We start from the raw sequence: 27,793 nt of genomic DNA, 5'->3' as shown, positions 1-27,793 counted from the left end.
AAATTTAAGTAGAAGGGATTCATGTGTATTCGAACTTGTATTTGCAATACTTATTTAGATTTATATAGACAAAATAACAATCAAAGGAAACTTTTGACTGTGTATTTAATGATTTGATAGTATTTTCTTTGAGAAATGTAGTCTTATTTATTTTTACCTACTTACTATGCATGGATAAATATAAAAAAATCAAGTTACATTTTATGAAACAATCCTTTATAATCTATCTTTTTCTGCACTTTTATGTGAATAAAAATCATTTATTTTTACGTAAATGTCGTCCTATAAAACATTACACACAAAATGGGATAGTAGCGGATGCGGGCAACATTAAATTAATATGAAACCATTCGTTCCCTTCATAATATTAGAGAAGGTCTACACTGATATAAAGCATCTATGTTCATTTTTAAACGTTTTATGCATTAGTGTTTTATAAGAGGTCGTTAATGAAATATACAGAGTTTATAAATATATCATTAAATACAATATTTAATTATAGATTAGAATGGTATATTTTATTATCTATCGCCTAAGTCTACACTTTGCCTTATATTAGCCATTCATTCAAAGAATAACAAGTGAATGAATTCACTTTAGCTCATTCACGTTGTTCTACTCATTTTATTCGCGGGCCAGTCAAAATTTTAGCGCGAACTTTGCGAACGAGCGGATTTTAGTGCGATTAATATTTACGAAACTTCTCTCGATTTACATAATACACAAAGTTGCGTAAATTATGTTCGTAATGAGAGAACATTAGGCTATTATATTTTTTAAAGTGGTAAGTGAAATCAGTGTTTCTTTGGTGATGTGCGGCTAAATAAGAAAAAAAAGTTAAAAATCCAATTTCGCGCGATTTAACTTTAAATTTGGAATTTAGCAAAATGAGTTTGAGTATGCTGAGAAGTGTGGCTAGGTTGGATGTGGTGAAAGTGAGTTCGGTGGTTGTTGCGAAACTTTCGGGACCTTGTCGGGAAGTGAGCACGAGTGGCACGCAGTATGCAGTTGCTCAACAGAACAGCAAGCCTGACTGGAACCGCGCAGTGAGCGAGGCGGAGAAGATCGTCGGTTACCCAACATCGTTTCTGAGCCTCCGATGGGTGTTGAGCGACGAAATCGCCAACGTTGCACTGCATCTTCGGAAACTCGTCGGCAGTAACCATCCTTTGTTAAAAACTGCTAAGTAAGTTTTATAGAAAAAATATTTCTAGTTAGATAGATACATACATAATGCAAACTTATTTAACATTACGTATTGATTAATTTTATTCATGTTTTTAGATGTTGAAGAATATTATTTAAAAAAAACAAGAAACCACCAAAAGTCCTATGTCCTTAAAAATCGCAAAATAAAAAAAATAGTTGTATAAATGAAGAAAACTTCCTTAAAATGCTTCACTTGGCTAATGTTAAATAAACGTAATATAAACATTTTTTATATAAACAATAAACTTTTCTATAAATATAATCTTGGGATTGCTAGGGACCTATTAGCATCTAGGTATTTTATTTGAATAAAACTGATTATTGTCTGATAACTATTTACCTACGTTGAAAAATCATTAAAAAAATCAAGTTTTAAGTGAATCTTAACACGTTCCCTGCGGCACAGATTTTTCGGTACTTTCCATTACTGCGTTACGAGTTGTTTTAAACCTCGTCCTATATCCGACATTGTGGCGGCACGAGGCGTGTTAAATCCCACCGCCCGAAGGAGACTAAAATCCTTTTTTTGGCGCCAAATAAGACAAAATCGACGGCTTTTGTCTTGATTATTATTAACAATGAGTTGATTAACCTAAAACTGCCGCCGCCCTTGGTTAAATTCGTTACTTTAGATTCTATGGGTAAAATAAAATGTGGGTCTAATGCACCTCGGACCGCACTGAAAAATGGCAGGTTTCCATATAATTTAGTGATGGGAAAATAAATATCGATTTTATTTTATTGTTTTTATTTATCAACGTTATGGACAGAATGAATACAAAAAGGGGAAAAGTTATGGATGTTTTTCATTGAAACATTTCAGACAATAAGGTTTTTTGCAAACAGTGCATTCCGTGAGATTTTTTTTTTGGTTTTTTTGTCTGCCTCACGACATGTCAAGAATGTGCGGAGTTTTTCGTAGCATCCGACACATCTCTTCTTCTTTGGACCCTTATCGAGATGATGTGCTTTCTTTGCAGTGGATTCTGAAAAGTAGGAGCGAGTAGATTAGGGTAAAGAGTAATCGGAATACTCGGTAACGATTTTGCCTACGTTTCCTATATCAATAATGTAGCTACTTAACTGTAATTTCTTACTATACGGATATACGCCTAGCCTGCCAAGTCTCACTACTGGACTTTCACCTAGACAGAGTATATTTGTGACTTACCTGTTTTTGAAATATCTTCCTGTATTCTGATTTTGGCTCAGATTTTTCAACCGGTTTTTCTTCATCTTCCTCCATGATCAACTTTTTTCGGCAACGTTTCGACATGATAATTTTCAACATAAAGACAGCGGTCCTACTTCGTCGCTACGCAGCCTCGACTGCGTTGCACAACACTAACCACGTGAAGCTAGCGTGGGGTGCGGTACGAGGTGCGTGGGGAAACGAGGCGTTCCCAACCTCGTTCCGCACTGTGTTAGCATTATTATTTGTTCAGTGCGGTACGAGGTCTAACAAACCCGACATTAGGTTGGTGTACCATAGAACTAGGAATCAGTAGCACATCACAAACATATAGTTATCACTCTCCTACACTGAACCAGACGGAAGTTATGCCTCTCGCACCACAGAGAAGTTAAAGTTTTTTCTTACCGCTATAACGACCAGACATGGACGAGGTGTTTTAAGCCGCGTTCCGCAGCTAACGTGTTAATGAATAATCTCGATGAAACAGTAAATAATTATTTGAATGTAGGTGCTGATGATTCGCAAAATTCAGGTAAAACAAGTAATCATTTTAATATGCATATAAACCCGTAAAATCACAGGTGCGTGCTTTGTTTTGATTACGGACCTCTAGCGTGAGAAACAAAACTGACCCAATACTGGTCAATAGCACTCTTACTATCACTAATCAGTTAATCACTAAACATTAAAACACCTACCTATAGTTACTACCACGTAGGTAATTACTGAGTAATTATTAAATCACTAATAAGTATTTTTTTTCATTAAAGAAAATAATACCGAAGCTAAGTTATTATATACCAACAATTAATGTTATTCTGTATATTCTGTTCTGTTCTGTAATGATAATAATCTATTATCGTAATTTGGAAGCATAACAACCTTTTATTTAAAAATTACTTTGGCAAAAATGCAATCAATTTTTATGTACAGATTCTAGATGTGTTTTAAAGTTTAAAAGGTGAGGCATACATAGCTGTTTCAACTTATAAACTTAAACCTTCACTTCAGTTCAAAATATTTGACGATATCCTATTTTATTTTTTAATAAAATCATATTTTTATTTAAAAATACGTAAAGTATACGATTACGTACGGTAGATACTCTTCACCTATAACGTCATGATCGGTTCACTTACCTTTTTATAATTACCGAATTTCAATTTGCATCAAGTGGATTTTGTGCAGAGAGAATTGTGCAAAAAGTAGCAATTATTTGGTGTTTATTTTTGCGTTACGAAGTTATTATCACGACAGCCACGCAATATTTTGCAATCGCATGCACCGCGCTTGCTTTAATTGACCATCCGTTAGGCTAACGACTGTGTTTGACGAGCGGTGGTCGCCAATTAATTGCCAAAGTAACGTTATTTTGCGAGGCTGAAGGTCTTTGTGTTTAAACAACAAAATAGAAGGTGGCTTGGTATTTGTATTGGTACACTTACGCCGGTTATTAATAATTAATCTATGCTTTGCGTACCAAATAATATGGATTCATTTGGCAATTTCATAGTACATAGTGTCAAATTTCGATCTTTTGTAGGTAAATATTGGATAGATTGATTATTAATAACGAGCATTAGTCGTTGGAGTGATATGAAAGCATTGTCATATTTATGCAACCAATGTTCAAGGTAATATTGAGCCACTGCTAAATATAAATAAATGAGGATTAATGCAGAACAAATGGTAACCTATGTAAATCATTTTCCCTGCACTGGGTCCCGTTTACCTACATGGTGGCGACTTTTCATGGCTCGAAGACGTAACTGTGGTTTATATATAGTAAAGAATTAGGCCTTCCATGGTGACGAATGCCCCCCACCCAGTGTACCCGCGACCCCAACATGCAGTCCAGAAAAACATTGATTTACATGAATTACACGAATTTCGTAAAAAGTCATCCAAAATTTGAATCTATAGAAACTCTGATATTTGAAATTACACGAGGTTTCGAAATAAATTATTGATTTATGTTGATTTGGTCCACCAAAATAATTTAAATCGAGTTATTTATCACTAAAATATCCATATTATAGTGATATATAAACATAATCATGAAAAATTTAATTAAATTACAATTAGTTTAATTGCTTTTAATCTACTTCTTCACAAAACGGCTATTCTTATACATATTACTGTATTACTAACTCGATTTAAACTCTACCGGGTAATACATATAAATATATACAGCATTAAATATGCAATAAATTATAGGCAGGTATATACGTGAGACGAACAGGTATGTAGGTACCTGACACGAAATTAAATAAATCTTATGTGTAAATTATGCACGAGGAAGCACCAAAGTAATGCGTGGGACTTGACAAAGAGTAAACGTAACACAAAGCCTCTCGTTATACAAAGAGTCAAGTTTTGACTACATTGGGACGTCTCATGTGCCATTGCAGGCCATACCGCAATACAAAAGTACAGTAATTATTGCCATGATAAAAACGTAAATTATGTGTATCTGTTGGTTTTCTGGTTAGGTTATGATGAGCTTTGCAACTTAGGGTGGGTTGCATCGAAAGCCCGTTTAAAGTTAGGGTTAAAGTTAAATATAACAGTAACTTTGACTGTAACGGTGGGATGTAAAAATACTGCCACCACAATTTTTAGTCGACGTTCACAGATAGGGAACTTGACAAATACTGTAACTTTAACCGATCGAAATCGAGCGGTTAATTTTAAGTGTTAGTTAGTATTTAGTTGTTAGTAGTTACTTCAACGTCAAAAAAAATTGTGCAACTAATGAATTTTTTAACCATAGATTTGGCGGTTGGTTAGGCTTTTGTAGACGTTAAAGTTACATGATGCAACCCACCCTTAGTCTTCAGTAGCACTACCATGAGTTGGCATAGAAACGCCACTATAGAAATTGTAAATAGAAAACTATTGTCATTTAGCTAGTGAATAACATAACTACTATCGTTACGGTATTTCTTGACAACGTCTGTCAAATTAATGACTCATGGGACCGAATTTGTATGGCAATAGATCATAATGACATTCGCTAGCGATTTGATTTCGATAGGTTTATTACGTTACGAGTGGCTCACACTACGGAATTTAGTTCTACGAGTAACCACCAGAGGCGCTGTACAATTTTTCATACATTTATTTTACGCAGTCGCTAGCGAGTAATACTTTTGTAAACTCATGGTAGTGCTACAGGTGCTACTCCTGTGTTACGCTTCGCTTCTGTGAGCGACCTCAATTTAGGTTCCAATCTTTCTATTTGGTGTTAATTTCATGTACTTTAGCAATGACTACTTACTGCATAAGTGGACTGCATGTTTGTTAGCTACTACGATTATAAAGAAAAAGAAAGGAAGCATACCGGTCAGACTGCGTGTGCACGCAATGCGGGTTCATTGACTATCTCATACATAATCTTCGTAATATTTCAGTGATCGGGTTTACAGTGTATGAAATATAAATAAACAACTTCTTTTTGTTGTACATTTTTGCCTCTCATTTCGGAGCGCCCGATTTAAATCCGAGGCAAGAATCTGTAATTTTTCGAAATTAATTACTTATGCTTAAACGATGAACAAACTTGATGAGGAAACCTTCATGTTTGAGCGTTGTAAAGAAAGGTTAAATGTTGTTTGAACATTCCCATTGGCCAACGTTGTTAAGTAGACTTCACTACCTTTTCTGAGAGGAGTCTCATGTCCACTGATATGGGTTGTAGCAATGACAATATTAAGATATTTTTAACTTAAATAACTAAGTGAACTGTACTTTTGTAATTTTTGTCCTTGGCACGTATAATGCAATTTTATACAATAATTCTTTTAGACATCTTAAAATTTATCATAAACTACAATCTCGTTGTTATTACAATATAAATAAATTTAATTATGTACTATTTAAGAAGAATACTTAAGATTGTTATATATTATTTACAATAGAATATGTCTCCCATTCTTTATTTCTGCTTGCAGTTACTAAAATCATGGGAACTATGTCGTGCTTAATGAAAAAATATACGAAAGAGTACTTATTTAAATTATCAACTAAAATGTATAGTACGGTTTTAATACCTTTTCATGAATGTAATTAATTCTCATAAAGGTAAAACTTGGTTGTTTATCATTATTGTTAATATAAAGTGGATGAAAATAGTACCACTATGGTAGAGTTATGGTATCATTGCAGTTCAACTGCATATAATTTTGCTACTTATCAATTTATCAAATTCCACTATATTTAGTTTTGCCCGCGATTGATTAATATCCAACATTGTTTTAATCAGGAATCTAATATACAATGGCAAGAACAACATGCAAGCGTGGGGCCTCATCGTGTTGCTGGTATCGAAGGCGGCTGGCCACAGCCCAGAGATCCCAGACATGGAACAGGATAAAGCGGCTGGCGTGTTACACAGGTGAGATTTAACTTTTTATATCATCAAATAACTTTGTGTTGCATTGTAGTCCAGTAAACAACAATAATTCTGGGGGCACGGCAGTGCCTACACCAAGTCTCAAACATTATCGTTGCTTTTTGAAGTTTGAAATTTTGCACAGAAGTTTCTTATATAAACTACATGAACACTAAGAAAAGGGCTGTATAAGGTACGAAAATATGTTACTTGGTATCTAAAAAAAATAAATTATCGATCCAAGAATTATTAATTTAATGTGTGTTTGTGTAACGATTGTATTTATGAATCATTATATTGTATTCAAATTATATTTAATAAATTATAAATGCCTACGTATATATTAAAAATGCTTAATAGTCATTAAGGATTTATTATTTTTATTGACGTATACTGTTACTTACTTCCTTTGATCATTAATACATGAATAGCATGTATTTTCAAGAAGCCAATATCTTAAAAGTATTCTTTATTAACCATCATAAATGTTTGCAAACATATTCCTAACATTCACTAATACCGTCCTGACACGCAAAGTGTTCGAAATCTCTACTCTGTTGTGAACTAACCCTTGTGGGAATAACAGCCTGAATAAAGAATATTTTAGTGGGGTTAATATTATAGAGTCTATTTGTTGTTTGTGCACTAATTCTTCTGTGAATAACAGTCACAACAAAGAATATTTTAGAGGGGGTTAATAATGTAGAGTCTATTTGTTGTTTGTGCACTAATCCTTCTGTGAATAACAGTCACAACAAAGAATATTTTAGCGGGGTTAATAATGTAGAGTCTATTTGTTGTTTGTGCACTAATCCTTCTGTGAATAACAGTCACAACAAATAATATTTTAGAGGGGTTAATAATGTAGCCTCTGTTGTAGCCAACGTGCGCTCGCCGAGGTCACAGAGATGATCCGCACGTCTCATCTCGTCCACAAAGGGCTGGTGAACATGAATCTGAGACAAACGGCTACAGGAGAGTCCGACGACATGCTGTTCGGGAACAAGATAGCCTTGCTCAGTGGGGATTATCTACTGGCTAACTCCTGTACCGAGCTGGCTAACTTACGGTGAGTACACCTTTATGAACTAAATAGTAGTACATGAACATGAACTACTAACATAACATCTATCATCAACTACATCATCAGGAGTGGTCTACCTGAGTACGGCTACAGGTGCGTTACTTCGTGAGAATGAGAACCCAGTTGCAACGACTCTTTTAAGAGTCTCTCTATCTTATCTGTACCCCTTCAAAATATTACATAGCACAGCAGTGGCAACCTGTGTTGTTATAAGCTTAGATGGTTCTACTACTTTTAACTACAGACAGATTGTAATAAAAATTAATATTTAATGAAGTAACATTTTAGAGTCTGCCTTTACATCTTATCCAACCAAAGAACTATTGACGCTTCAATATGTTTTTCTACTTTTTCTTTGTTTTGTTTTGCTTATTAAAGACCAGTTTCATAGATTCGCGAAACCATTGCATACAAATTAATAATAACTGACCAATCCTGTCGACACTCACCTAACAGAGTGGGCAGGTCATGGTGAACCACTGCGTAATACCGGAATATAACACTAAATGTTACGAACATTGGATGCATTTGTTAAAAAAAAACACTACACAGATGCAGTCGAGTTTTTTAGATACATTCGTATATAGATTACGTATCCTAACTTTCAAGTTTTCAAAGGCAGCGGTCATAATCGACCTCATCAGGTCTTTTGTTCTACATATTAAAGGTGTCGTTAAAGATGTTCACAAGCGGAAGGATCCATAACATCAGGCCGGCTGGTTTGCTGTTGCTAATTTAGTTAGCAAAATATATACATTATTTTCTTTATTTTTTTTTATTATAATCCTATTACGTATGTACTTTCTGTAAGGTTCCTTATCCTTACGTGAAAGTTCTGTAAAACATGATTTAAGTTTCAAGACAACCCCGTATAAGACGTACAAGTAGGAATTAAAAAAAACTATTCATGAAGTAGTAATTCCATTCATTTATATAAGCTTGACCGACATTTGTATTGCATTGGTCAAATAATTCCTTACAAATAGCAAAGGCAAAATAACATGAATTTTCAAAAGCAACGACAGTACTTGGCTTTGCATTTGGTTGCAGTAACTGTCAATTTGTAACTTAATTGCACGTTCAAATTTAGGTCAGTATATTTACAAGTTGCATTAGGATCTAACTAATGTGTATGATTCATATTTCATCACTATGGTCATAATGCTCGATAGTAATGTGACAGTCATTAAACTTAAACGCAATGCTTGTGCAATTTGAAAGTTAGTACCTACTTAATACTTCCATAAATGGACCTTAGTTGTACGAGTGAATAAAATTGACGTATCTGAGTATATTATTACCAGTATTTGTAAAAGGAATTGTCTTTGTTTACGATATGCTTGTGTTAATGGTGAGTGGGCAGTACTGTCCATGGAAAGCTGGTACGAACTCTATGTGGGATTCCAGTACTTAATGTTGGTTACGGATATATTTGTGTGAAGGCGATGTGTGACCGTTTCCATGTTCTTCAAACCTGACTACAACAGCACTAATACTGCAATTGGATATGAACGAACATTAATATATTTTCCTAAATTAATATTAAACTCAATAAAATCTTCCCTAATGAATTTAGTGAAGTGGAAATATACACAAATACAATAGTAGTAAAGAATACAAACATAAATCTGACTACGCTTAAAAGTGACTAGACGCTGCTAAGAAAGTCCTACATTCGAGCCAGTGAAAGCTTAATTTGCCTCAAGGGATTATGTATACAAAATGTTATATTGTATACCTCTTGTTTGTACAAGATGACTTAAATTGATTTTTTTAATGTTTCTGTATAACAACCGTATATTACATAAAAGTAGTGTCAAGCAGGGAGTGAGAGACGTATCGAGGGCCTTTTTTTTAAGATTCGAAACCTACGAGTATCTAAGGTTAATTAATTACAGATATCCATGCGCTGTAGAGGCTGATTAATACTGCGTAGACGGGTTTCTACTTCTATATTGTAAAAGAAATTCTACAATTATTGTTGTTTTATTGCTATGAGTGAATGAGAGTTTCCTTCGTGTATATGCTAACATCAAGGTAGTTAGAAAGTTACCTAGAGTAGGGCACGGCATTCTACGACTTGTGAAGTAAACAAATCGTTAATTGTCCGAAAGGTAAAGGAAAAAGGCTTTCGTTAATTACTTTTACTTGTTTTCTAAATGTCAAAAGATGTGTTATATCATAATATATACGCTTTTCTTAGCGTATGTTTGTATTCTTCAATGATTTCTTTAGGTAATGTGCGAAAAGTTTCACAGATTTTTTGCTTGTTGGGTGTATTTGTCATGTAATTTACCATGTTTCTAACAGTTTGTCATAAGTGGGAGACCACATATCAGAGTGGAGTGGAGAGTAATTCACACATGGTTTCGACACGCAAGGCAGATGTCCATGGTTACCGTGTGTCGTTACCTAATTATGGGTTGGGCAAGAACTCGTAACTTTGTATTAGGAGTTCTAGTTTTTAGGAGGGAGGTTGGCGTCCCTTGCTTACCTACTTCTTATCAATTAAAGTTAAATGTAGTTGGAAAGTCTAATGTATGCATACATACATACCCTTTCAACCAAAACTAAGTAGCGCTATTTTACGCTCTACGGCTAAAGTAGATATCGGGGTATCCGTCGTGAAAAGTTGTGAAAAGTTCTGTAATATTCAAAAACTTACTATAGATATGTCATTGTTATATTGAATATAATATTTGTAATGTGAAACGGATATTAGTTTTTGTGCATTTGAAGAAGTTTTTAGCACTGGTATTCGATGATTTTGGTTTGAGAAAAAAATTAACACATTCGAAATTTTGAACATGTTTGTAAAACATATTATATAATTTTTATTTCTCTCACACTAGCCTTATAATTGAAGACCATTGCTTGAAACAGCCTATCAACCTTAAATGTTTAAAATTAAATTATATAAGGCTTAATATAACGTTTCACTTTTTGCTATTAAAAAGTAATAACTCATTGCAAAGGAATGCATAAGAAATGCATCCGGATAGTGTATCAGCACTTTAATTTGCAGTGTCAGGGAAGTACCCCTGTCTTGTTGACCTTGTAGGGAATGACCATCGTATATTTAACTTGACATACCTTGGTGGTAAAGGGCTATAAAATGACCTTAAACTCAGGAAAATATTTACTTTGAGTTTTCTTTGTATGCTTTGTATTGGTTTTTAAACGATGAGTCTATTAGAGGTGTAAGTATAAAATGCATTATGCACGAATATTTTAATAATATGAAAGTATAAACAGATATGAATACATTACGAGGTGGTGATATCAATGAGAAGCGGTGATCATATCATTTTGACCGCCTCACTTTTACTAAGGTTAACAAAAATATGATAAAAAAATATACGAATACAATAAAATAATATATTTTTGCCGTTTCTCAAAGGAAGGAAGTGGGCCATGTTCTGTACAAATGAAGTTAAAGGACAAACTATTTTTTTGTTTCGATTCCTAAATACCGCACCAACCGGAAAATAATCAGTTTGTAAAATAACATCATTTCTTTTGTTAATAAACTACATGTCTACGGTTTTCAGGGATTTTCTTTTTATGAAGAGACCGTAGATATTCGTAGATAGACCTAGTATTGGATAAATTTCAGCTTGAAACCTCTACACGTAAGGGTTTCTTTTTCTTTTTGAAATACGGAGCCTTCAAAGCAAAGCAAACTTAATGTATTTGCACATGTTTTATGACTGACTGTATTTTTTATGAGAAACAAAATTGTTTAAACATAATTAATTAACCGGGACCGAGTTGTTAAAAAAAAGTTCGAGACGAAGCAGTCACGATCTGAACTTTGAAGCAAATTTTGAAAGATGTATGAAATATCGTAATAAAGTGTTTTGGTTATTTTCTTGTTCTTTAATTTCGTGCTCGTGATTACCTAGTTTCATTGATTGCATCCTCCTTACGATTGTACAAAATGCTTTGACCGTGCAATTTGAAAACATTCTCAATATTGAGGTATCATGAACTACATTATTTACTACGTCTGTTATTAACTACAATATCGGTGAAGTCAATTCTTTAATGATCATTTAAATTAGGTTTTTTTACCTGTTTTATTAATTTTTATATTTTGCCGTTTAAAGTTTAATTTCAATAGTCTGAATAATTTTATTCATTTAGCTTATTGCGAAACTTATTAAAATTCGATTTTGAAAACATTATCGAAGTGGAATGCTAAAATGTTATTCTAAAGGAAGTTCTTGTGTTTTTAAAGAGCCGTTCAGAGAAGCGGTATTCATATCGGTATAACGTGTTCGTTCTCCGGCAAGACAGACGTCTAAATTATGGATTTAGATTTGTATTCTGGGTCTTAGTGTCTGTATACTAATAATTGTGTGAGTGTATACCACCCATAAACATATAGGAAGCGTCATTTTCGTGTGACTTCGCACCGTTTCACCCATAAGAGCTATGCATACAAAAGGTCGTCTTGAGAGTATCCACAGCTTAATACAGTACCTACTTAGCGGGTTTCTGCACAAAGCACTGTACTTTCACTCAACGTACCTGCACTCCACTACTTGTTTCATATGCATTTTTGGTGTAGAAAGTTTATTACACATATCACACACATTGTACCTGTTAATAAGTGCCAATGACTCTTAAGATTGTCTGTTTTCTTAACCAAACAACTTGGTAACCTCATTGCCAACGATGGATGCAATATTAAAATTGTCTTTCTTTGTTCGTACTTCGTACATATTAAAAATATGTTGTACATAATTAGGTAAAGTTTATGTAATTAAGTTTTTACACGTGACAATAAGAGAAGTGTAGAAAAAATCAAATGGAAGGGATTTAGCACGTTTGGGACTGGTACACTTCGGAGATCTCTTCCTTCATGCCTTTCTAACAATGTTTATTGTATTCTGAAATACTCATCACCTTATAATTGGCCGATCGCTCTTTTCGATCCGAAACCAGATTTATAGTATTGATATTAAAAACCACAGTGAATCCATAAGGTTTATACGTATTTTCAAGTTTCAGATATCTTATTCTCGGCAATGCTACGGACTCATACGGCAATTAAGATGTATAAGATAAATAAAGCATATTCCAACATTAATAAAGACATGAACAATAGAGAATACCATATAGTAACGGAATGAGAAGGGTATAATCATAATAATTATTCCGGAAGTTTTAAGAGAAAAATAAAAAGATGGCTTCAAGTAAATTGACTTCCGTTTTTGTTAATGATTGAGAGAAGTTTCACACACCGGCTTGCACGGTCATTGTTATTAATTGTTTCTATTTTATTTTGTTATTTTAGTTTTTGATACATTAAGTTAAAATAGATAAATTTGTTTTAGGGACTTTGGGCATAGAGGTTGCACATTATTTTAGGTACTTTTAGAAAGTTAAAAAAGGATAACATCAGCCTTTCCATCTTAATCCTTAGGAATAGAAATGTATTGCCCAGGGCGACTTTTGTTTTATTTGGGGACGGTAATAGATTTCCACGGGCAATGGTGATCACTTACCACAACATTCGTTCATTAAAATAAATATTTTAGTTAATTTTATATTCATGCGTTCCACATTTAACGGATCTGCATAATTGATTGCTAATAAGTCTGCAAATTGACGGTGAATTCGATTAATGAAGATATTCGTTATGTTGAGTCTGAGATATCAGATAGGTATGTATTAAATTAATTGCATTTTTATTTTACTACTATGTTATTTACATCTTTATTGTGCATCGTAACTCACTGACGAAGATACATGAAACCGGGGGCGGTAAGGAGTTTCATTAATGGACTGGAGTGGAGGAGTGACCACTAGTGGCAAGGACCCATTTGGAGGTTTAGAGGACCTAGGGGAACGAAGGATCCCCTTATTATGTTCCAAACAAAATGAACATTTTTTCTGACAATATTTTCATATATTAATTGCCAACAATAAAGTGTTGCTACGACAATAAAAAAAAAAACTGGCATAAGTGATCCCCCGGTACATTCACAATATGCATTTCAGCGATGTGGTGAGTGAGCTTCAGTCCTCCCTGAATAATAAGGAAGCTATCTATAGTATGGGCAAGTAACCCTGTAAGAATTAAGGTAAAACCATGTAAGATAGAGATCGAACATAAAATGTCACTAAAGTTCATTCAATAACTCAATATCTACTTATTGTAATGTTAAGTTTATTGGAGATGCTTTAAAATATATCAGTTCCAAGGTAAACTATCTTCCGTCCATTGAGCGACCTAACCGAGAGTAACCTCTAAACCGGTTCGCAAAGGGGTCACCACGATCTCGTGTGGAAACAGTTGGTTACTTCATTTTTACTAATTTCCCAAATCTATAAGAATAGATAGAATTGAAGTACGATTATTTGGAAACTCATATACCTAGTGCGAAAATGTTTGTTTATTTACAATTATTTCGGTCAGTCTCTAAATAAATATTAGCGTGCGGGTTAATCTTGAAAACAACTGCATAGATTCTAACGCAAGTATAAATGAAAGGAAGATTACCTTCTGCGGGTGCATATTTTTATTTTAAGCAAAACTATTTAGAATTTCTAGAAATTCATTAAAAGGTTATGGACATTGACGACGCGGACGGAGCCGGACGTAGAAACTAAATAATAAAAATACACGAAGTATATTTTGGGGCCCACGATACTAGTTGATATTCATCTCTAGTGATATATTGTCAATCAATATCTGCCTTGAAATAGCGGTGGAACTGGGGTGATCTGATTCAAAGGGTAAGGTATAAAAACGTGAAAAAGTGAAGTGATGGTAATTGTAATGACATTCAGAAAGTGCTTTGTAAATAACCTATTTTGGACTTTAAAAAAAATATTTCATTTTATTTGATTTAATAAGGTAAGCAACGCCTCTATATTCGCTTTTAAATAACTTTTACCCTATCAAAGAGTCCTAAAAATCTGTCTGGTGACCGTGATGGTAATGGCATGCGATTACCATCACGGTCGTTAAATTTCGTGAGATTCCACAGAATTTTTTAATTAGCTTAGTGTCTATAATTGCCTCCATCTGCATATATTTCCATTTCTCGGCTAATTAGTTTGTTGTGTACATTAAAGCAGAGAGAGAGTTGCTCGGTTAATTTGTCCTAATTACAAATGAGATTTAAACCTTTTTGTCGTGCTTTTGTCATGTCTTTATTATTTTCCTTACAAGAATATAATAAAAATACGGTGACGACAAAAGATGAATTCGTAGGACATACCGGTATTAAAAATATTACTATTAAATTATTGTTTTTATTGGATAGAATAAGAGACAACTTACAATAACCTACCAAAATGCTTCATTCGAATAATCTAGAACATTGCTTCTCAGATACTTAGGTATATTGATAGCGACAATTCATTGCTTTTGCTACCAAGGTCTCTCGTAGCTACTGCGTAAACAGAGAGTGCATATCAGATAGCCAGATGAAGTGACCCGGACAGGCCTACTTGCCACTGTGTGGCGTGTGGTGTGTGGTAAGCGGTTTCCCGATGAAAGTGGCGAGTGAGAGTGTTTGCATCGCACGTGCGCACACGCATACGTTAACAGTTCATTGTGCATGTAACTATTTACACGCTTCTATAGTTAAAAGTATTTATCGATTAATTTTATTTTTTGTGACATCTTAAGCGATAAGAATACTAAAATCAATATCTACTCATATGAATAACTTATAATTATTTACGTATATAAGGTAATTTATAGAGATAATATAATTCAAAAATAAAGTAACACTTAATAATATTTTAATACTTATATTATAAAGGATAAAATGCCAAAATATAATGTGCTTTGTATCATTCATTAAATTATTTACACGCTTTCTACATTCATAGCTCTACAGACTTTACACTAGGATTTTGAAGGAATCTTGGAGAAATACAAATGAATCAAAAATTATTTGCATGGTATACCTATAGTTATCTAAATACTATATCATCTGCGACTTCTAAAGAAACATACATTTTTAAACCGTTTTTGCCATTTCCAGGAATTTCGCAGAAGCTAGTTCAAATTGTATTACTCACACGGATTTTTTAAAAATGTGAACAGTTACCGCCTCAAGTACTAGACTAACTCGAATTCTTAAGTTAATAATGAATTAGAGACCTACATATTTGAGATTTGGTGAAGACATTCATCTAGCTAAGGTCATAATAGTTTTAATAAATGATGACTTATAACTTACGTTGCGCTTCGTTTTCCGGATAATAAAAATGACTGCAATTTATGTTATAAGTAAATAAACAACTTAGTAACATATCACGCTCGTTGGAGCAGTTCCTATATTATGATGTAACTCATATCAATAATAAAATGGGTTTTTAGTGGCTTCAAGCTTAAGGAATTTATAGCTTTAAGAAAGATATTTTTACTTAATTATACAATTCTCGTCAAACAAGTAGGTTTCGAATAGAATTTCACGTGTTCCATATACCATTAAATTTAAATAATATTAACATACAATGTCGCTTAACATAATTTTATAGGTTTTACTGTTATTAACATTGACTTGAACATAATGCGTGGTTTGATTTTAGCGATACATATAATGCTGTATATACCAAATCATATTCTATTACTAAGCATTTATTATGTAGCAGGATTCACAACTTAGTAACAAATATACTTTTATTGAATTGGAATTACTAATCTTCATCAGTGATTTAAGAGTAATTCTCGTGTATGTATAAGTCTAGCTCACTAGACTTTGTTAAGCTCAAGATAAAATAACTTGATTATCTTTATAATTAACTTGTTACATACGTATCAATCCATGGCCATGATAACTGAAATGCAACTAACAAACCTGTTTAAACAACTGTTTAAATTGCTATCATTATGCTTCTCAACAGGAATCAAGAGTTGGTAGAGCTGATGTCGTCAGCAGTCCGAGACTTGGCTGAAGCGGAGTTCCTGGGAGAGAGGGATGAACAGAACAATCCTCTGCCTTCGAGGCCGTTGCCAGAAGAACAACGGGAACCAGCTGAAGGTAAGTCAGTGATGTATTACAGAGGATTCACTTACAATCTACGTAGTACGTTTGGTTAATGATGATGAGGCATGTCTATAGTGGCCTAGTAGTTAAAGGTTAATAATAATATGAATTAATATAAATTTTAAAGGATCCCGATGATTTAATAGCAAATGCTATTAAGTTCAAAGTGATATGTACATTGTACAATTCAGTGCTTGTCTGCTACGAACGGTTTTCAGAAATAAATTAAAATTATAAGAGTTTGTCTTACAGTTTAATACAAATGCAAGATGCGCCGCAACCTGAAAACATTTGGAAAAGTCTAAAGAGTCAAACTAGCAAGACAAATCAAGATTTTTCTTCATCTTTAAAGAAAGTCATATTTTATAAGAAACATATAGATAAAAAACAGGTTTCTTTAATTGGAGCTTGCATCGTCAGCATGAGAACCCATTACTATTTTTACAAAGAATGTTAAAACCGTTATTAACGCCTAAATTTGTTCGAACTAGTTTCAAACTTCTACAATCTTATTGAGAATTATAACACAGTTTTAAAGATATTTTATGGAGCCCATCTCCATAATTAAGACAAGCAAATGTTTATTTTAGACAAACCTTTGTGGGTCGCGAAGCACATTTTCTGAGGCCGAGTTAATGAGTTGTGATGTCTCCGTTTACCTTTCGGGGCAAATAAGTTTCGCTCGGTTAAACCTATTTGCATAAGAATTAATGAGCATCGTGTCACATCCGCCATTCACGTCAATATTAGATATATACAGGTTGCGTCATTTTTCGTTAAAATAGATTGCTGAATTTCTGTCTTTAATTTGAAATATTGAAGATAGAAATTTAGCATTTGTTTTATGATGTGGTGAAAGTAGCATGACACCTTATCATAAATTGCTACTGCCTCCAAAAGGCGTCTATAATCAATCCCTAATTAAGATTGGAGTTCTACAAGAGGTCGGTCACAGATGCGTTGGAAGGTAGAACGCCTGTGAAAAGTACATACTCATTCTATATTAATTCTATGCTAATTATCCACTTACTTAGTGTTACTAATTACATACATTTTAGAATATCTACTTAGTAACACTCGGTTTTAGGTCTCTATATTTATTTTAGGTACTACAGTCAGCAATACGCATGGCGATGTATGGTGCCTATGCTGGAAATGTGTGGTTGTAACAGTAAACCAATTTGTAAAACACCTTTCTCCTAACAGCATTTTGTGTCCATTTCCTTGATATATTTGTATATAATTCCGTTATATAAAACAATATATCAATATGTATTTTTTTACACAACGTTATCAGCATATAGGATTGTATTCCGCTTCGAAATCGATCTTACCTTCAAATTAATTGCTTTGCCACAATATTTACAATGAAATCCTTTTGTTTAGAACAATTACGACCGATATTCGGATTGTCCGAGTATGTATTGTAATTCTCCATTGTACTAGTAAACTCGAGGCTATAGGCTCCCTGAATGCAAGCAAGCCGATCGTGCTTTGAATAAGTATTCGTGGTGACGCTCTGGTATTTTGTAGGTTTGGTACCGGTAGGAATAAATAACATAAGGTAGGCACTTCATATAACCTTACCACAACATGTGTACACGTAAACGGAGCTTTCCAACGTGACCTCAGGGAAAAATCTTTGGCCGACCTCGGTTAGGACGTCATTCTTGTTTGCAGTCTAGATATCTTAATAGATGGCAGTATCCACTTCAATAGGTAGACTCTTTGTTTATTTGCTACTTTATTTTCATAAAATTACAAATATTGCGTTACTAAGTTATCAATAAACTAAGCTATCAGTTAGTCTCCATTTGGTTAGAATTTAAAAAGTGCTGCAGCCAAGTTTATATATTTGTTTTACCTATATGTTTTGATATTACATGATAGATACCTCATTTATCGAACTGTGCATTACGTATAAGAATGATGTTCTACGCTTCGTTAGTTTGATAGTATAGTACCTAGTTTCACATCCTGGATTTGTTTGCTAATAGCGGAATATTGGTTGTGATTATATGTCATGGATTGTGTTTATTTCCCCACTCGTTGTATAATTTTCAACGGTTCAAGTAATATTTGATATTCAAATTTATACTCACAGGATTTACACAAAAACACATTTACATTACATGAACAGCTCTTCCATCTTGAAAAATAACTCTATATAATATCAAATTCTCCTAAACTTTACCGTATACCGATTGCGATTAATGTTTGAATCAGTTATTGTTATTACATTCGTATTATTACATTGTTATTGCTAATGATGTTCATTCTCGAAAGTATCGGGTATTTCCATTAATCACAGGCCTTAGGAGAGAGTGACCTACTGGTGCGGTAAGGTAAAGAATTCGTGACAACGCCGTGCGTTCACGACCTAAAAGGACTTCTGACGTATAGAACCGGCGCCCGTAAAAAGCAACGGGCCCGACACTCTGTGTCCCCGATTTGTATAGTGTGTGCTGTAGACGTAGTAACTGCCTAGACTCCTAATTCGAGATTTGAGGTTTGGAGTTTTATATGCTGACACGCAGGGGGGCAATGGTTATCGTACCATAAGTACAGACAGTCTCAGGTTAGATAGCCAAGCAAACATCTAATTGATTCTAAGTCAGACTGTGTGTGTAATGGCTTTTAGATGATGATAGCACAACGTATGGAATCTTATTCTGGTACTTTATTCTTTAGAAATCGTTAATAATAATGATGATGACATCAGACAAACGGATTCAATGTAAAACTACCAAGCCTCGCCTGTGATCTAAATTTATCGTGTATTTGAAGTCTATTTGGTTGCTTCGTCGATGTTATATGGCGTATTTTGGACGTTAACAGTTATAATATCTAAATGGCCATATGAGTTACCCGTCAAAGCTTATGATTATATAGGTATTGGTTACTGTAATTATCATACCACTGTAATAACTATCATAAAAATAAATGAAAACTAAAAGTTTTTGATGTGAAACATCTATAGCCGCACGTAAAACCGATTTCTGGCTACGCTATACGATGGTATATATATACAGTCTATATGCAGTAGTGTGTACGGTGTGGCGACGCGTCGCCATGCGCAATTGACTGTGCTATTCTCTCCCACTCGATCTGGCGTTAATTTGTATTTAATGAAAATAAATGTTTATTCAATAAATAGTCATCGTTATCTGGAAAAAAATCGTAAAATTTGTTTTATCATTATGACATATTTAGTTCCTATCACAATATGTTGTTTTCTGCATATTACTTTTACAAAATAATGTCGACGTTTCACATCTGCCAGGCGTCCCGTGACGGCTCACATTTTTTTTTACAAGCTTTGCCCGCTTCCTTCCCCTCCCGCTTCCTTTGCATCGATTCAGATTATAATGTCAATTATACAACACCATGTATTGAGCTCACAGAACACATAGGTAAATTGAAATTTTATATTATTTGATTTAATTATTAAAATTATTTGAAACTAGGAAACCAAGTAACGAACGTGACGAATTATGAATTCTAAATGTGTTTTCTACGAATGAATTGTTTATACGGTACATTTTATACGGTAAGGAAAACGATACGCATTATTAATTAACGTCAATAACAAAGTTAGTAATAAATTCAGTCACTTTCTATGGATACAATGAACGCTAATACGCTTAATAATAAAGAAAAAGCACACGAGAATTTGATGTTAAGTCGCCACTGACGCCCGTAGTCGTTTGTAATGTATGAAATGAATCCCAGGATAAGACTTACTTGAGGTCGGCCACGGATGTGTTGCTACCCCCACAGAGTACTTTATTATATTGGGCTACTCCTTATAACTAAGTTGACAATGTCAACTTAACCGAGGTATGTCAACTTGACATACCTCGGTTAAGTATGTGTCTCTTACCACTTATTTTAAAACATAATATAGCGGCACTTCACACTGCTGTTATTAGACGAAATAAGTGTGGAGCTGTTGCATCCGGAGTCAACGAACAATAAAGGGCTCTATCACGTAAAATATTAAATACATACAGTTTATATAGGGTATCTTACTACTATAACTGGGTATAGACAGGGCCGGATTTAAAAGTGTGGATCCCATGGGGCAAGAGAGGAGCTTAATTATTTTCCGAATAAAAGAATAAAACAATTATTTCTTTTTCGGCAAGTCGTGAAATCGTTTTCAAAAAAATACTGCCAACAACTAAAATTATTTCAACATAGAATGTAGCATTAAGTTATGTGCAAGTATTATTGGCAAAAACCCGAAAAAAATACTGTTTAACACGTTCCCTGCGGCACAGATTTTTCTGTACTTTCCATTACTGCGTTACGAGTTGTTTTAAACCTCGTCCTATATCCGACATTGTGGCGGCACGAGGCGTGTTAAATCCCACCGCCCGAAGGAGACTAAAATCCTTTTTTTGGCGCCAAATAAGACAAAATCGACGGCTTTTGTCTTGATTATTATTAACAATGAGTTGATTAACCTAAAACTGCCGCCGCCCTTGGTTAAATTCGTTACTTTAGATTCTATGGGTAAAATAAAATGTGGGTCTAATGCACCTCGGACCGCACTGAAAAATGGCAGGTTTCCATATAATTTAGTGATGGGAAAATAAATATCGATTTTATTTTATTGTTTTTATTTATCAACGTTATGGACAGAATGAATACAAAAAGGGGAAAAGTTATGGATGTTTTTCATTGAAACATTTCAGACAATAAGGTTTTTTGCAAACAGTGCATTCCGTGAGATTTTTTTTTGCCTCACGACATGTCAAGAATGTGCGGAGTTTTTCGTAGCATCCGACACATCTCTTCTTCTTTGGACCCTTATCGAGATGATGTGCTTTCTTTGCAGTGGATTCTGAAAAGTAGGAGCGAGTAGATTAGGGTAAAGAGTAATCGGAATACTCGGTAACGATTTTGCCTACGTTTCCTATATCAATAATGTAGCTACTTAACTTTTGTTTGAACCATAACAGGAAACGTAATTATCTATAATGTAATTTCTTACTATACGAATATACGCCTAGCCTGCCAAGTCTCACTACTGGACTTTCACCTAGACAGAGTATATTTGTGACTTACCTGTTTTTGAAATATCTTCCTGTATTCTGATTCTGGCTCAGATTTTTTCAGCCGGTTTTTCTTCATCTTCCTCCATGATCAACTTTTTTCGGCAACGTTTCGACATGATAATTTTCAACATAAAGACAGCGGTCCTACTTCGTCGCTACGCAGCCTCGACTGCGTTGCACAACACTAACCACGTGAAGCTAGCGTGGGGTGCGGTACGAGGTGCGTGGGGAAACGAGGCGTTCCCAACCTCGTTCCGCACTGTGTTAGCATTATTATTTGTTCAGTGCGGTACGAGGTCTAACAAACCCGACATTAGGTTGGTGTACCATAGAACTAGGAATCAGTAGCACATCACAAACATATAGTTATCACTCTCCTACACTGAACCAGACGGAAGTTATGCCTCTCGCACCACAGAGAAGTTAAAGTTTTTTCTTACCGCTATAACGACCAGACATGGACGAGGTGTTTTAAGCCGCGTTCCGCAGCTAACGTGTTAAAAAATATGTAAAAGTTGCTGATTTGTTAAAATTCGCATATTTTTTTCTGTATTGTGGGGGCCCTTTCTTGTGGAAGTTCTGTCCTTTCCTTAATCTGGCCCTATTTGCAGAATGGGATTGCGTCCTCTCTCCGTTGCCGATGACGGGCGTGGCTGGCAGCGCTCGGCACGAGTGGGTGGCCAGGCACGTGCTGGCCGCAGGGGCGCTGCTCGGCAAGAGTTGTTCCGCCGCGCTCAAACTCGCTGGACACAAACCTGCACTTCAGACACAGGTAAACGGGGAATTACTAGATTGTGATATTAGTTACATTGTCTAGTAACTAGAAAGTACTCGTTTTTGGGTAAATTATATATACTATACAACTCTGTTTGTGTTTTGATATCAATCTGGGGGCGCGGCCGTGATCCCGCCAAGTCGAACAAAAAATTTGCTAATTACGAAATGATTTTTTCAGTCCCTAAAGTAGGGACTGAATTGGGTACTTGACACTAATAACAATAAAATATGAAATATGATCGATATGATAGCTTATAAGTAAACATAAATTATGCAATATTTAGTTTAATTTTTAATACACTCTAAGTATTTTTATTTCTAAAAAGAAATTTTCGATTTTTTATCTGTGGGTTGTAAATTCCAAAACGGGGACGGTGCTGCTTGAAATGTCATGTGACGTCACCACACGCATAATAAACAAGACAAATAATAATTATATCGTTTGCTGTTAGAGTTGGTTGAATTTATGTTGTGAACCGATATAAGTCCACACTATAATAAAGTTGATAGCGTGTATCTGCTTAAAGAAGATATACAATGCAATAAATAAAAATGAATACAAAAACTTCCGCGAAATAACCTATGGAAATCACAAATAAACAACGTAAGTAAAATATTCTTTACATTTAATCATTTCGGACAGTTAAAACATTTCTTAGCCGACTTCCGATAGAAGAAAGGTTGTGTTTAAGTGATTATCAAACTTTTTTAAACTATACTTATATTCTTATGTGAACTGCTTTAAGGTTATTTATTGGTCATATTTATAATTTCAGATCATCGCGACAGCATTATAGTGACGACGCTATAGGGTATGTGCAGTTTAAGACGAAGGCAAGCTTGTGTTTCATGAAAAGTAAAAGTTGTCCTGAACACAAGGTACATCAAATGTCATGCACAGTGTCTATGATTGTATATGAAAAGGAAAGTATTAAATGGGATTACTGTCCTGCCTCCCAAGGATGCTGCAAACATGCAGTAGCATTTTTAATGTGGATTTGTAGAAGAAGTGAGGAACCAAAAGTGTCGAAAGTGTATAAACAGTAGTTCTTTACTTGCATAAACTACCCAAAAAGATGAAGATGGAAAACTACCATACAGTTGCTGTTATTGGACTACAGATTTAATTATGAAAATGACAGTGATAAAAAAATATATTCAGTTGTTACAGAAAATAATTTTAGGAATTAAGAAAAGCATTAACGCAAGCAGCACACAAATTCAGCTTAGCAAGAACTTCGATATAAACGAAGGAAATAACATCTTCAGAATGCTTTGAGGTGATCTTCAGTAATTATTGTAACTGTAACATATGACTATAAATATATACAAAAGTTCTACTGTGTGTACTCAATAGAACCATATAAACCAAATAAACAAATAAAAGACTATTATTAGCAAATTATGTATTTTTAATTATACAGTCCTGTAAGTTAATCAGTGCACATGCACAAGCAATAATAACACAGTCATGAAATATTTTAATTGTGTCCTTTTAATTACAGAATGGGCCTTTAAAATAGAATTCTCATAGACGTCTTATAATTCTATTCTTATCATAGACATCTATATATTATATTAAATATATGAATACTTCCACTTGCTGTTTTGTTTTGATTACGTCCCGTTCCAATGATTTGGAATTGACGAATCACTCGAGAGTTACTAAATTTATTCCCTTTTCTCAATAATACTTCTCTTACATAAATAGTATAAAATGTTATTGCTTGCAAACAGAGGATTTAAACATATAAGAATCTTCAAGTTCTTTAACGTTTATGAGATTTGGGTTTAGGAACTTGTATAAGCAAATTTGTTAGAATATTTAGCGATCGTACTTGTACACATCGTCACTGCACACGCCTTGTAATTTGACATTCTTGCAATTGTACTAATAAAAGTTAAATAATTCCCAAGATTTCCCCTAAAGTATGTGTAGCGTCGAAGTTTATTTCTATATTTTCAATGTGTTGACGTCACGCTACGAAATGACACTTGACCGCCTGTTTTGGCGTAATGTTCCGTTTATCGTAATAAAAATATGTGTTTTATTAATAAATAGCCCTTTTTTCGAAAAAATGATCAATGAAAGGCATATATAATACGTATATGAATTCATTAACACGTTAGCTGCGGAACGCGGCTTAAAACACCTCGTCCATGTCTGGTCGTTATAGCGGTAAGAAAAAACTTTAACTTCTCTGTGGTGCGAGAGGCATAACTTCCGTCTGGTTCAGTGTAGGAGAGTGATAACTATATGTTTGTGATGTGCTAGTGATTCCTAGTTCTATGGTACACCAACCTAATGTCGGGTTTGTTAGACCTCGTGCCGCACTGAACAAATAATAATGCTAACACAGTGCGGAACGAGGTTGCGAACGCCTCGTTTCCCCACGCACCTCGTACAGCACCCCACGCTAGCTTCACGTGGTTAGTGTTGTGCAACGCAGTCGAGGCTGTCTTTGTGTTGAAAATTACATGTCGAAACGTTACCGAAAAAAGTTGATCATGGAGGAAGATAAAGAAAAACCGGTTGAAAAATCTGAGCCAAAATCAGAATACAGGAAGATATTTCAAAAACAGGTAAGTCACAAATATACTTTGTCTAGGTGAAAGTCCAGTAGTGAGACTTGGCAGGCTAGGCGTATATCCGTATAGTAAGAAATTACATTATAGATAATTACGTTTCCTGTTATGGTTCAAACAAAAGTTAAGTAGCTACATTATTGATATAGGAAACGTAGACAAAATCGTTACCTAGTATTCCGATTACTCTTTACCCTAATCTACTCGCTCCTACTTTTCAGAATCCACTGCAAAGAAAGCACATCATCTCGATAAGGGTCCAAAGAAGAAGAGATGTGTCGGATGCTACGAAAAACTCCGCACATTCTTGACATGTCGTGAGGCAGACAAAAAAAACCAAAAAAAATATCTCACGGAATGCACTGTTTGCAAAAATTTTTATTCATTCTGTCCATAACGTTGATAAATAAAAACAATAAAATAAAATCGATATTTATTTTCCCATCACTAAATTATATCGAAACCTGCCATTTTTCAGTGCGGGCCGAGGTGCATTAGACCCCACATTTTATTTTACCCATAGAATCTAAACTAACTAATTTAACCAAGGGCGGTGGCAGATCTAGGTTAATCAACTCATTGTTAATAATAATCAAGACAAAAGCCGTCCATTTTATCTTATTTGGCGCCAAAAAAAGGATTTTAGTCTCCTTCGGGCGGTGGGATTTAATACGCCTCGTGCCGCCACAATGTCGGGTATAGGACGAGGTTTAAAACAACTCGTAACGCAGTAATGGAAAGTACAGAAAAATCTGTGCCGCTGGGAACGTGTTAAAACAGTTTCCCAAAAAGTGTCAAGTAGCCAATTATGTTGCAAGACTTGTTTTTTTACAATTTATGTTTTTGATGGCATATGACTCGTATGTTTGAAATCATGATTGCAATTACCATTTAAATTACCATAATCTAATATTTCTAGTGAGTTACACTCAGAGCTTTCGAGAGCATTTTAAACTATTACGGACAACATAATTGCACCCATTGCATTCATAAATCTGTAAAGTCTAATGTAACATGTTTTTAAACTAGACCTATAAACTCCCGGTTGTTTCATATAATGATATACCTCTTATAATAATTATGTAAATTAATTTCGATTCTCTGCAATTTCTCGTCAGCTCTTTCTGACCATTAACACTATTAACACATTTTTATGTTTTGAGTTGGTAATTTTCTCCCTCTCTAGATTTCGCTGTTTATTTCCCTAAGCCCAGGTTATGTTCTCTATCTCTATACTTCTCAATTTAAATATATCTTAGATTTTTTATTCTTTTCCATACACTACCGTTGTTTTTCGTCTTTTTTTCGAAATCTTATTCAATTTCAGTATTTCGTAGACTGTGTATTTTTCTCCTTCCATCGATTTATTGCCTTTTTTCGAAATCCCGGGTAATCTATTCAAATTTATATTTTCTGTTTTTCAAAATCCAGGGTTACCTATTCGGTTGCCACCTAGCCCTAGCGTGGCAGGCCTTCCTCGACCTGGAAGCGTTTTCCGGGCCGGAGCCGGCCAGCTTCTCTCTGGTGGGGGCGCCGCTCGCCTTCACGTTGGAAGCGCGCCCGGAGCTCTATGAGTACATTGAAGCGGGGAGGAAGAGTGTGCACGATGTTGATTATCATGCTGTAAGTGGTTTTTGTTTTATTTTTTAAGCACTTCTTTAGATAGCTAATATCTTACTTTGTTAATTAGTTCTTTCTAACACCGAACTTTAAATGGCTGCAGGATACTTAGTTCTTGAAGATTTTTTTTATAATTATATGGGTGGCTACATGATTCTTAAATCACATATGATAATCATAATAAGCATTTTGTGTTCTCATTATGGGTTCAAACACAAGCAATAAGATTGTATTATATAGCGTGGCGGCGGCGGACTCGTCGCCGCGCACTATATTTGACCAATGTCGCCGTGCGGTGTGAAATATTTACATATACAGTAGTAGTTGACGGGAATGCAATCCACCGGCTTATAAGTGCAACTGCCGGCTATGGATACCTGTAATCAACTCTAGTTATTATTAGATTCCTGTCTGACGTTAGTCACCGATGCATCGCTACTCTACAGACTAAGCTGGAACGCCTAGGAAACGTATGTCTCCTTTACCCTACCTTTCAAACCAGAAACACAGCAGTATATAAGATTGCTGGTATGAAGTAGAAATAGGTGTGGCGGTGATATCGCCGGAATCGAACCACAAAGGATTCTACCACCTAAACTAAACTATACAAATGGGATGTTATTTTTCACCGGTTACGTCGCGGTGTCGTCAGTTTATATCAAAATGTTGTGTCCCCGTCAGCTGTACCGCGCGGTGCTGGAGGGCAGCGGCATCGCGCAGACACAAGCCCTCCAGCGCGCGCACATCGAGCGCGCGCGCGCCGTGCTGGCCGCCTTCCCGCGCTGCGACGCGCGCACCGCGCTCACCAACATCATCGTCGCCATGCACCCCTGACGCGCCGTGTTACCT

General features: G+C 34.9%; 1 protein-coding gene and 1 long non-coding RNA gene across 2 annotated transcripts; both read left to right on the top strand.

Annotated features, from left to right (window-relative positions):
• Nucleotides 1-609: 609 nt before the first annotated feature.
• On the top strand, nucleotides 610-27,793 carry Pdss2 (Decaprenyl diphosphate synthase subunit 2). Its single transcript, XM_073084310.1, has 7 exons — nucleotides 610-1,186; nucleotides 6,669-6,800; nucleotides 7,678-7,866; nucleotides 16,756-16,892; nucleotides 22,573-22,733; nucleotides 26,756-26,947; nucleotides 27,626-27,793. The coding sequence occupies exons 1-7, from the start codon at nucleotides 888-890 to the stop codon at nucleotides 27,776-27,778; spliced, it is 1,263 nt and encodes a 420-aa protein (XP_072940411.1). The 5' UTR covers nucleotides 610-887; the 3' UTR covers nucleotides 27,779-27,793.
• Nucleotides 23,521-24,337, top strand: LOC140750643 (uncharacterized). The gene is made up of 2 exons (XR_012103235.1): nucleotides 23,521-23,617; nucleotides 23,910-24,337. It is a non-coding gene; the product is annotated as an uncharacterized LOC140750643 (long non-coding RNA).

Source organism: Epargyreus clarus, unplaced genomic scaffold, assembly GCF_041222505.1.
Source record: "Epargyreus clarus isolate Ecla_fem2 unplaced genomic scaffold, WU_Ecla_fem_2.2 ptg000021l, whole genome shotgun sequence".
NCBI classification, from domain to species: domain Eukaryota; kingdom Metazoa; phylum Arthropoda; class Insecta; order Lepidoptera; family Hesperiidae; genus Epargyreus; species Epargyreus clarus.
This window is presented reverse-complemented; position numbering and strand designations above follow the sequence as displayed.

Coding starts and splice junctions, on each gene's coding strand:
- Pdss2 (XM_073084310.1), top strand. CDS start 888: ATGAGTTTGAGTATGCTGAGAAGTGTGGCTAGGTTGGATGTGGTGAAA. Junction 7,867..16,755: donor ACCGAGCTGGCTAACTTACG/GTGAGTACACCT, acceptor GCTTCTCAACAG/GAATCAAGAGTTGGTAGAGC. Junction 26,948..27,625: donor ACGATGTTGATTATCATGCT/GTAAGTGGTTTT, acceptor TGTCCCCGTCAG/CTGTACCGCGCGGTGCTGGA.